The sequence below is a fragment of the Pagrus major genome, chromosome 15 (genome assembly GCF_040436345.1).
Source record: "Pagrus major chromosome 15, Pma_NU_1.0".
Taxonomy (NCBI): Eukaryota; Metazoa; Chordata; class Actinopteri; order Spariformes; family Sparidae; genus Pagrus; species Pagrus major.
In genome coordinates this window covers 19965459-19977742 of record NC_133229.1, presented here as the reverse complement: position 1 = coordinate 19977742, position 12284 = coordinate 19965459, and the positions used below count along the sequence as shown (strand labels likewise).

The 12284-nt window shown below is 42.5% G+C and overlaps 1 protein-coding gene across 5 annotated transcripts in view; it reads left to right on the top strand.

Moving 5' to 3' along the window:
* LOC141009661 (girdin-like) overlaps positions 1–10852 on the top strand; it is a 69936-nt gene extending 59084 nt beyond the window's left edge. The window contains exons 30-37 of one of the 5 annotated variants that reach the window (XM_073482353.1): positions 742–819; positions 2403–2639; positions 2864–2917; positions 4142–4228; positions 4866–4955; positions 5788–6053; positions 6288–6738; positions 8942–10852. In XM_073482353.1, the coding sequence (XP_073338454.1) occupies positions 742–819; positions 2403–2639; positions 2864–2917; positions 4142–4228; positions 4866–4955; positions 5788–6053; positions 6288–6738; positions 8942–8997 (1319 nt within the window). In that variant the 3' untranslated portion in view covers positions 8998–10852. Of the gene's footprint in view, positions 1–741; positions 820–2402; positions 2640–2863; positions 2918–4141; positions 4229–4865; positions 4956–5787; positions 6054–6287 lie in introns of all 5 variants that reach the window. The other 4 variants (XM_073482348.1, XM_073482349.1, XM_073482350.1 and 1 more) reach the window with 4 other exon arrangements.
* The last annotated feature ends 1432 nt before the right edge of the window (positions 10853–12284 follow it).

Genomic DNA, 12284 nt, shown 5'->3' with positions numbered 1-12284 from the left:
TGCGGATAAAATGCGTGAGTTTGTGTGAGTGTGTACTTGCATAATGCGTTCACATTTGTGTCTTTGTTTGCATAATGTGTTTTTGTACAGAAGTCTGCCCTTATTACTTACAAAAGTATTATTTAGGTTATAAAAGAAATCTCTTGGAGGCATTTCAGTCCATCCAAAAGTCACTTTACCATCTTTCTTATTTAGAAATTAGAAATGTGAAATAAATGATCATTAATCAACAATACTAGTAGAAATTAGTGGGGCTGAACACAATCTTTCTAGTGAATATTAAAGACTTAAAAATGCACATAACCACTTTCCAAGCTTTATAATACAAAACATCTTTATGTTTTGTACAGATTGTTTTTAGCTCCATTAACTTTATCTAGCATTGACGATATATTTCCATGAAATACCAGGAAAGTGTGTATTTGTATAGATTGAAATAGCCTACACTTGATGATAAATCCAGATTTAGGCTTTTAGTACTATGATCGACCCCTTCTAGGTCATATATTGTCATGGTTGTCTATAACATTGTTGTCTATTGTCCAGTCGAGTGTCCAGGGGCTCAGTTCTCTCTCTGCATCTCTCCCCTGGCTCTCTTTGTGAAAACGTTAACCACAACCCTCTGTTCTGTCCTCCTTTTTTTTCTTTTGTTTTCTTTTCCTCCTCCTCCCTCGGGCTTGTTCTGTCGCTCTCTCCCCTGTCTGTCTGTCTGTCTGTCTGTCTCTGGCTGCGCTCTGACAGCTATTAAAAGGTTGCCTTTCATGAGGAACAGATCGAAGGACAAAGACAAGGCCAAGGCCATCTACCGGCGCTCCATGTGTAAGACCTCCGTTAGCCGCCACGCTAGCCTTCCTCCGCCTCCCCTCCCTCTCATTGTCACACTAGGAGAAACAAAGAAGGAACAGTCACTGATCTCAGGGTGGCTGCAGTGTGGGGGTTTGACAGTGACAGTATGGCAGTTTAAGGTTTAGAGTCATTCATTTTGCATTGTTTTTCTCTTAATATTTAAGGGGTAAATGATCTGATAACCTTAGCCAATACCTAAAAAAGATTTATCAAAGACTCAATTACCCTCATGCTGCCTCTGGTGACATTAGTGACTTGTCCTTTATAATTTCTTCCTAGTAATCCCCTCCCCTCGTCACCTCCTCCGCCCTGCGTCTGCCGCCTCCACTTTCCTCATAGAGCATCTCCTCTTAGCTTTTATCATCTTGTAGTGTCACTTTATTCTCATTATTAGCAGATGAATGATTAATACAAACTTCACTAACTCTGTATTAAAGAAAATGTAAGACTTCACAAAAAGCAAAAACTGACAATTGAATATAGATCTGTCTCTGGCAATATGATGCAGTTTGAGTGTCATCTATCAAAGCTTTTATTTCAGTTTAGTGGTTGTTGGATTCGCTATGCAACGGGCAACTTATGGGGCAGCTTTGTCATGTGCTCTGTGGTTTCATTTTGTTTGTGTAGCTCGAATGAAAGGCTCTGTGTGTGTGTTTTGTGTGTGAGGGCGTGTGTTAGGATGAGAGTGGAAGAGGGTTTGCCTTTCATGCGCCTGTGGTGTGGTTTGCTTCCATCTTTGATTACAGCATGACAAAAAAAAAATCACCAACCGCCTGATCGCCGCCACTCGCACTCACCATGGAGGACTTGAAATGGAGCCTATACTCTCTCTCCCTCTCTCTCTCTCTGTGTCTCTCTCTCTCTCTCTCTCTCTCTCTCTCTCTCTGTCTCTCTCTGTCTCTGTCAGCGTGCTGCATTTCAGATCTTATTTTGCTGACATGGACTTGCCGACGTTCTGCTTCCGGCTTTGATCTTTTGTGTACAGCACCGCCGCTGCTGCTCAGAGCAGCTCTGCATGCCATCATGCTTCTTTACTGTTGCGTACAGCTCAGTAAACAAAGCACATAAAAACAGCGGCCCCTTTGGGTGAAGTATCACCCGTTACAAAAAGTAACTGCCTGAGATGATGACAAACCATGCAGCTGTCATCTTTATGCACTTAATATTTGTTTGAATCTTTTTAAGATGCCTGCATGTGCCTTGAGACCAGATTGGATTTGTAGATGATTAATTTATCGAAAATTGAGACAGACCAAATTTTAATTCTGACCAGAACCTCACCAAACAGGAAAATTCTGTTATCTTTCCATGCATACCGCTGAAAAGAGAGATTCTTCCAGGCTTGAGCAACTTTAAAAACCTGTAGGACTTTTAAAATTGTTGCTTTCATCTGAATCATTTTGTGTCCCCATGTGACATGTCTGAGGGGATACAAAATCTAAGAAAACAGTCTCTGAAATAGATTAGATTAGATGACTTAAGGTGAGATGAGATGTTGTTAAATGAATCATTATAATCTTCACGTTTCCTCATTCTCCATCCATCCGTCCATTCAGCCATGAATGACCTGCTACAGACCATGGCGGTGGCTGGCGGTCCCGGAGCTCAGTGGGCAGGCAGTATTGAGAACCTGGATGGTGCTGAGGCTGGAGATGCTGGCATGACGGGCAGCAGCAGGCGGGGCAGCCAGCGCATGAAGGAGCTCGCCCTGTCAACCAACGCCATCGACTGTGCCGCCCTCACTCTGCCCTCTGCGGGGCGCAGCCGAGCCAAGCTCCGGCTTCAGGTCAAAGGTCAGGATGTTTGTTTTGTTTGCGGTTATTTAGAGAAATTGACGCCACATTTCAGTTATAAGAAAGGATCTGCTGATATTTTTGACTTTTATTTTGCCCTTTTAAATGTCAATATGTAGTAGACTGTACTCCTATCATTGAAGATTCATGTGAAGGTGGTGAAATTTAGTCAGATTTCAGTGAATAAAGTAGCTGTAGCATTTCAGTCTTTTGTGTCTCAACAGGTAACGCCTCCTGTGAGGATGTTGTCGGCTCCTTAGATGACCCCAAGAGTCAAGGTAAGACTTCATATCAGCATCAAATGTAGACTCATCAGATGAAAAGAAAAAGCATTGGTAATTGCAGCAGCCTCTCAGCACCAGCTGGGAATTTGAGGCCATTAAAATGAGAAAAGACTGAATAGCCCCCCAAAAAGCAGGTCATGTCCTCAGCAGTCCCACTGGTAATCTTTGGGCTGCCTTCCTGCACTTCGTTTAAGCCTGATCTACAGTTGGAAAGCAATTTTAGTGGAGAGCAAAAGAGAGAGAGAGAGAGATCAGCCTCCATTGAAAGTAGGATTGACTCTAATTCAGGCTTTAGGACGTTATCCAGGGCAGTTAATCTACAGTCAAGCAACTATTCATCAGTTCTGTGCCACTCTAATGTAGATGACCCAGTTGTTAAACAGCCACCAAACTACTGACACACATTCCTAACACTTAAGATTGGTCTGCACCCGATTGCCATCACTGTCCTGTCTTATACACGTTAATATACCAGACTAACAGATATATTTTCTATTCAGGTATTGAATAGTAGGCTTTATCATCACATCTCAATTGTCAGTGCAAATTAAATTGCTGAAAATAACGTTTAAAGAATTCCTCTATACCCACTGACATCGACTTATCATGACAACTACCATAAGGTGCTACTTCACAATGACGCCAAACTATGTCTTTTGTTTTCACTCTTTGTTGAGCGGTCCCTAGCGGCAAAAATTACGTACTGTGCTTTTAATTCTTGGTTAATTCAACTCCAGCAGACAACAAATACATACGATGAGATCTTTTCTTTTTAAATATTAAAAGATTGTAGGTTTACATGAATGATTGTGAAGAAACTCCACCATTTCTTCAAATACAATAAGACAATACCATAGCATTAGTGCCCAACCTGGATCCTACTTAGCTGATGAATTCCCAGAATGCCCTCATAAAAGCCGATACACTTGGAGACCCATTTCCCAGTACATCTCTGTAATGGCTAGAGGAAACCTGGCATCCACTCTCGCTCACACATCAGACATTACTTATAATGCATCAGTCTGTAGGTCATCCTCCAGAGATGTTATTGATTTTTAAAATAACTTTTATGGCTGCCACAAAATCGCCTCAATTTGGTTTTGTGTTTCTTTCTCCATTTGTAACCATTAGAGATATTAAACTGTGCTTGTTTTGCACTGTGGGCAACAGTGTCACAACCTGGGTGTGTTGTATATATGTGTGTGTGTGTTTCATCAGGCCTGCGGGTGTATAGCAGTGCTCTGGCTCTGTTTCCTTCTCCCGTTGAGCTGAGCGTTAAGTGCAGAGTGCCCTGTAACATCTGTAGTAAGTGACCACTACTCGGCACTTAATCCCACAGTGGACTGGTTTCCTAGACATAATAAGAACTTTACTGTCTGATTGTTCATTCAAAATTCCGATTTGGTGTCAGCAATGTCCTGAAAACCAGTTTGATATGATTTCACGGTCACTGGTTTTCCAGCTGAAAATGTCCCTACAAACACAGTCAAGAGCAAGGTCACATTGTCACCACTTCTTTTCTCTCCCTTCCTCCTTGTCAATTCCTCTTCCTCAGTTTCACACAAAAGCACAAAGGCCTCCCATTTCTTCCCTTTTTCTAACTCATTTACTTACTCTTTCGTCCTCTGTTGGTCAGCGTTGTCTCTGTCGGTTTTTCCTTTCTCTGGTCCTTGTATTCAGGCGTCCCGGCCCTCTCCTTAGGTAGTTCTTTGTTTGTTAACTGGACATATTGTGGCTGCAGCCTGGCACCGAGCCACCCTCCCTGCCCCTCTGCCTGGCATGTGCCATCTGCTGCCCCAGCAGGAGATTTTCTGTCAAACTGTTAGCGTGCACCTATGTGTTACTCTTTGTGTTAGTGCATGTTTGTGTGGATACATGTTTAGTGTCTATATATCCTAACTGTATGTGTGTACATGTCTTTTCCCTCTTTTCCCTTACCCAGCCACCAGACCCACCAGTCTCCATAGCAACAGGATCACCAGTAGTAATAGTAACAATAACTCCCACCTCACTTCTCCTCTGGAGGGCAAAGGTATGCTCCTCCTTCCCTTACCCCTCCTTCCTCGTCCTCCTCCTTCTCCTCCTTCCCCTCCTCCTCCTCTTAACTATCCTCTCCCACCTCCCTCCTTATCTCCCTTTCTTTTTCTTTTGTGTCTTTACTTAAACTTACTAAACTAGATCTACTAGTTGACACTGTGCATTGTTGTGCTGTAGATTGATTGTTCATCTGAGATTTTTGCATGTTGCAGTAAATCAAATCATATTGCATTAGAGGAGGCTATTCAGAGATCTTAAGATGGCCTCTAACATACATTTGTTTAAGCAGTCATTTTATACGTTATGTAATGTTAAATAAACAGAATTTAAGATATTAAGAGAAAGAAAGACTCCTGCTATCCCTGCAAGAAAGCAGAGACAGCTCATTTTGTAAACGGCCTCTTAAAGCCAATCGAGAACTCTGCCTTTACATTAGTTAAACCATAACTGGTTGTATTCGAGACCTTCTTGATAATTGATCATTGTTATCAGGTGAAAAACAAAAGATGAATCTCCCACAAATAGTTGACTATTTAAAACACTTTATGGGATTAGTTGATGACTAAATATGCAGTAGATGTGAATGCCCTAGGTCTGAGTGCTAGCTATATTTAGTCTCTTACGTTTTCCTGACATGGAAGAGTCAATGAGCAAATCCCAACAGGGGATAGGTGAACTTTTACTGAGCCATGGGACAAAAACAACAGATTTTGAGGTACTTGTAACATAAAACTTGTTTTTCTGAATATTACTGCAGCTCCTGGCAGTGAATAATAAAGATCATAGATTACTTTCCCATATTCTTATCACGGCCTCCCTTCCGACAGGCACGTTGAACGGCAGCCTCAGCAGGCCTCACAGTGAGAGCAGCGGAGAGTTCAGCCTCAGTTTGGATCAGGAGGTCTGGTCCAGCAGCGGCAGCAGCCCCGTCCAGCAGCCCACCTCTTCGCGCTCCTCCCACCAGAGCCCCCTGCAGCTGCGGCGGTCCCTCGACCCATCCACCGCCGCAGGGAGCCCCGGACAGAACCCGAACAGGTGCAGCGAGGTGCTTTCACTGCAGCAGTTCCTGGACGAGGGTATTGATCCTGCAGAGGTGAGGCCTCAGTTGTAACTGTAGTGTTTGCTGTTATATTTTTGTTTGATTAAAAACCTACAGATGAAGTAAATCAATAGCGAATTCTAAATGATTTTTAAGACTTAATTAATTAACGGATATTCAAACGTGATCAGGACATTTAGATTTTTGATGTAAAATAATGAAGAAAAAGAAAGAAATGTTAATAATGGTGCTGTAAGTGATAGTGTTTGTCTGCTCTGTGTTCTGCAGTCTGGCAGTCAGGAAAATCTCACTGTAGACTCCCCTCGCCTCTCCACTTCTTCTGAGCACGGGCCAAAAGAACGGCCTACTAAGGGCCGCGGAATATTACGCTCCTCCAGTGGGAAAGCGGCTCCGGTCAGCTGTGATCGTCCACCGAGATCCACTGGACAACCTGGTCGCCCGACCCTGCGTAAGGCGGAGAGCACACGAGTGAGAGGCTCTGTCCCGATCCGCTCCAGCCTATCCTTGCAGGGCAAAGCCACGTCCGTCTCCGAACGCCTGGACTCGGCTTCCTCCACGCTGCCCCGGGCCAGCAGCGTCATCTCCACCGCCGAGGGCACGACACGGCGCACCAGCATCCACGACCTGCTCTCAAAGGACAACCGGCCTCCCGTGTCCGTCGACGCTGCTCCTCCCATCACGTCCACCAAGGCTGGGGTGCGCTCCCAGCCTACACCCAGTGAGTACCACCCCAACAGCACCAACCTAAAGGGACCCCTTACCACCACCACCCCCTTGCCCAAGTCACTCAGCTTACCCTGCCATAGCTTGGAGGATCCCGACCTCTCCACCCTCGAGTCTTTCCTCGGCCCTTCCTTCACTGTCGAGTCTGTGTTCATGGACTCCATCTTTAGTGAGTCGGCGGGCAAAAACCTCCCCTTCCTGTCTCTAAACCCCACCCTAGTCAGCAACATCAGTGGGCCCCCTATTACAAATAAAACACACCCTCCTCCAATCCCTAATCACATTCCCACCCAAAACCAGGCCTCTCACAGCCAATCAAATGGTCAGATGAGATCCAGCCCAGCCAGTCTGGGGGAGTATAAAGAGGGCGTTGATAGCAGTCGTGTGAATAATTCGGACCAGTCACTGAATCCAGAGGACAACCAGTCTCTGTGGTATGAGTACGGGTGTGTGTGAGGTTCAGACTTGACTTAAAGAGGGGGGACTGACAGGATGGATACACGACAAGTCCTCCTTGTCTGCATGTATTTATTTAGAGCACTATCTATCTCTGCGTGGTGTTTTTGTTTCATTCTTTTCTGTTTGTCATGGTGCTGATTGGTGAATCGCTGTTTTGTTTTGTTTTTTTTCTTTATTTTTCTGCCTTGTTCTTTTCTCTGAGGTGGGACTTTGAATGTTCTTCCGTCCAACAGCTTTTACCATGTTATTGTTTCCCCATTAAATCTGTTTCACTGGCTAACATTATACTATTATCTGCAGTTTGGGATTTGTTTTTCTGTTTAAAGCTTAAATCTTAAATTAGCAGTAATTAGTAATATTGGTAATTTAGTGAGTCACCAGGGTCCATTCAAAAAACAGATAATTTTAATGCTAGCTGTCTCTGATCTCGTAGCTACAATTTCGTTACAAATCCAAATGAAAAATGTTTAATGTGTCAGATAATAGATTCACTTTCCACTTCCTGTTTGTTGTGATGTTTTGATGTATGGGGGAGTTTCTGTTTCACTGCTTTTTAACTCGGTTGCATCATCCACTAAATTGCACGGCTTTGTTCTGTTGCGCTCATTTTGATTGCTGTGATCAAAATGGTTCATCGTGTTTTTGTTTCTAATAATGGTGTGTACTGTTTTGTTTTTTTTTTGTTTTTTTTTGAGTTCTGTATTTTGTTTTATATACATTAACTGGGGCATTTGCTCTGGTGGGTCGACTGACCTTTTGGGCTGGTGACAAAATGACGAAGCTTCATTCCCAAAATGATCTGAGGAGAAGGTAAAGATGGGTTGGTGAAAGTTGACAGAGAAGGTAATTGAGTAGGGTGATGATGATATCAGTATTAGGGAGAGCTGCAACTAACAGTTATTTTAATTATGGATTAATCTGTGAAAAATGCTCATCACAATTTTGAAAAATTCCTGAAATGATTAAAGGAGACATATTATACTCATTTTCACATTTATAATTATATTTTCGGTCACTACTAGAATAGGTTTACATGCATTAGTGCTCAAAAAACACATCAGTTATCTCATACTGTCCAGTGCTGCAGCACTGTATTCTCCCTCGGTCTAAACTACTGACGAGGCGAGGAGCCGAGTTTACTGTTGGAGAGAGGAGCTTCTGTTGGTTTTAACTTTCAAGATCTTTTGCACAAGAACATATATAAAACAGTGCAGGAAAGGAAAAAACTGAAAAAGCGTAATAGGCCTCCTTTAATGGATTATCAAAATAATTGTCTGATAATTTTCTTCTTATCGACTTAACTTCGCAGCTCTAGTTTTAGGCAGTTCTTGATGTAGTTATTGGAACAGGGAGTCAAAATAGTAAGTTGGGAATTGTTTTCAGTGGTCAGATTGTTTTGTGAATGAAGTTAACGTCATCTCTTTTGGTATCTGGGAACATATATACTCATCCCGACGCACCACAACCTGAGAATAAATAATATTTGAATATGTATTTCAGACTGACAAGATCTTGTACAGATTTTTGTAATCGTTAAGTTATAATCAAAGACGAGCACTGCTTCATGTGCCAATGCTAGTAGTACTGTCCACCTCTAGATCCTTATTTATTTCTGCTTTTGAACTCTGTACTTGCTGTTTTGAAGTTGCTTTACTCTATTTATCTTAATCTACAGTATATATGAAAATGCTCTTGTCACTGTCTCCAGATGTAACATGAACGTTGCCTTTGTCCTACAGATGTGGAGGGCAGAAAGTCTAAAAGCAGGAGCGGGGAGCCGCAGCAAAGCTGCTAAACCCCGCCCCCACCACCCTCGTCTGTCTGCTACCATGCTGTGAGCGCGTGGTGAGTGAGTGCTGCTCGAGCGGGAGGAATAGGGATTGGGGTGGAAGGGTGGAGAGGGTTTGGTCTTGTCTCCATGGGAACCTAAAACATGGTGTAACAGATGTCGTCCATCCTGCCGTGCACTTGCTTCCCCCCCTCCTCCTCCTCACTGTCCTGTTTGTCGCCCCACCGTCCCTGTGGTGCCAAACGCCTGTTCACAGAGCCTGACGGGACCCTGGTCTGCATGGCATATGGGCCGCTCTGAGTGGACAAACGCTTTGACTGTTTGTGTCCCCAAATCCCCCCAACAAGAGGAGATCTGCAACTCACTGTATCCCTCCTCCATGATGCATCTTGTGTTGTTGGTAAAGGTGATTGCTGAGTGGAAGAAAAAAAAGGCCCTTTGCTGTTTTCAGGCTGCCTGATGTTGCTGCATGGCTTCCGTGTAGCGCTGAAATCCCTCCTCTTTCCTGTTCCCTTGACAATGCATGTAGACCCAGGCTGGCTGCTTCCCTCTGTCTCCCCTTATATATATCACTGTCTCCTGATACAGTTTCTGACTTTTAATCTTCTTTTTTCTCTCTTCTCTCTGCCTTTATCCGTCTCCTTTTCTTTCTTTTCTTATCTTGCCACTCCTCTTTGCTTGCCTGGGACTCAGAGAGAAAGGTGGCCTTGGAGCTGTGTGTCTGAAGCCTAGTAGAGTTAATCTGCTGAGACCGTCTACAGTGAGAAAAGATTGTATATCCCAGTTTCCTTTTACTTCCCTTTTTTTGTTTTGTTCAAACACAGGACACTTGATTAGAGAAAAGTGGCTTCCTTCTCTGTTTAGTTTTCTTCCTTGAATCAAGGAAACAACAGAAAAATACTAGAAATTGTTGCGGTGACTTCTTTTTTTTTTCTATAAAGACTAAAGCTGTGGCAGATTGCACTGCCATGAGTCCTTCAGTGTGACGGACTGCTAGATGTGCACTAGTCTCTACGGACTTAAGATTAAAGTGCCAATGTTCACACAACAGCCAAAAGGGCGATCTTAAACCAGACTGATGACTCCATTTCACATCTTCTGTCATCTGACATCACCCGGACCTTCTTCTGCCCAACGCCATGATCATAATCTTTTTGTAAACGGGCAGCATGCACAAGCAAAGACAACAAAACATTCTCAAAGCATGTCAGCACCGAACATTTCAACCTGCTATCAGACTGAAGAATCACAATCTGCATGGAGCAATCAATCAGCCAATCACCCCACTTCCTTTATCCAATCAAAGAGGAGGACAGTGTTCAGTGGGGATTTTACTCGCCAGGATGCCAAATGGACTTGGACGGGAAGCCATGACATCATGAGTGAAGGTTGTGTGATCAGAGCACGTGTGCAAGAGAGAGAGAGAGAGACTTATCATGGGAGAGTTCCAGGTCACCTATATGACAGTTGGCAGCCATGACACCCCAGAAATAAACTCTACACGCTGCTCACGTTGGCTTAAATCATACATCATAGGCCATTTATTGCTTACCATCCTGCTCTGAAATGGAAACAGTAAAAGCACACTCGCGGTTCATTAACATGCCATCACAGTATCACGTATCTACTGTGTGAGAAGACACTCAGTGAGTTATTCATGTGACTGGAGTATAGGTGACCTGTAATCTCCCCACTTCATGTGCAGATTTCTGTTGCTGTGTTGAACATGATGGTGATGATGAGACCCAGTGTTTTCCTCCTTTTCCACTTTTACATAAATCCATTTGATGTAATTAAAGTTCATCAAGACTACTGCGTGCTCTGTTTGTGTTTTATGTCTGATCATAAATGTCCATTTTCAGGAACACTGGCAGAAGTTTCTCATGTTGATTTTAGGGGTGGAGTGAGGGAAGAGTGAATGTTCCCGTTTTCTTCTTCCTTTTTCAGTGTTGCACTAAAATGAGCGCTTTGATGTTCATGTGCACGTCCTTTATTTTAAAGTTTTGTTTCAGTAGTCTGTACTGCATCAACCATTTTAGCCCCTAAGCTGAAAAAGGTATAAAATTGTAGCAAATAGTAGAATACCCATTATGCTATTCTGTTCAACAGGCTGTCTTGGTTGAGAGATGTTGGTTCAGTTCTGTTGTAATTTTGGAGGTCGTCATGAGGTCTCTCCAATATTCTGGTTCCCTCGTTGTCCAGAGCTGGTGCCTACATTACCCACATTGCAACTTGACGATAAAGTCACTTCTTTAACTCCATACCACCATACTTTCTTGTGTGATTTCTTGTGTGGAGTCGAGAAAGACCTGTAAACAAACAAAACTGTCGCAAATCAGTTCAGCAAAAATGTTTAAAGGGGAAGTTCCTTGATTGAAAGAGCCTTACTTCAAACCATCATATCCTATTTGGTGTCTGAACAGCTGTGCCAGTAATAACATGATTTCATTAAAGTAGAGCAACTTTAAATTGATTACATGTCCAGAATAAGAACACCAGTAAGGGCTTGCGGTCTTGCACATAAGTTTAGTAGATTGCAGTGATGAGTATATTTACAGTATATGAGGAGCTTTAAATTGCTGTTTTTGTTTTTGATGTTTCCACCTTGGTCTGTCCAGAAGTGATTTACCCGATGTACATATTTCTTGATGTACACATGGGCACCTTAGAGTATAAAAAATGTTTACACCCAACAAAATAGTTTCACTGCATGTTTGAAAAATGCCATTTACCCTGTTAATTAAATTTGTTTGGTCTTTGGTGCCCCCTAGAGGTAAGTTTTGGTAATGCCGTTTCAACAGATATAATACATAGATGATAGTCTGTGAATGGAAACCTCATATTTCAAAGGAGTCTTTATTTTCCACTTAAAATAGGCCAGTTTTTAGGGCCATATGGTTAAAATCAAATAGCTACTGATAAAAATCACATATAAAAAGTCTAAGTTCATCAAAGCGATCATAAATGCATTTAATTCCTTTTGTTTTTTACTCAAACAAAACCTTTGTTAGCTAATTTGTTAATTAAAATTAGCTTGTAGTCATGGAAACAGATACATATTTAGATCTTTAAATGCTGTGTATCATTATACAATACCTCTCGAACTTGTCAAATAAAAATACTGAATTATCACATACATATTAGATGCAGGTCATCTTTTAGTGTCTTAAAAACAGCTGTGATCAACATTTAATTGATCGCAGAATTGGATGTTTTGATAAGTGCCAACACCACAAAATGAGATTTCTTAGCTGCTACATGAGACACCAATATAGAAAAGCTACTTTTACTAA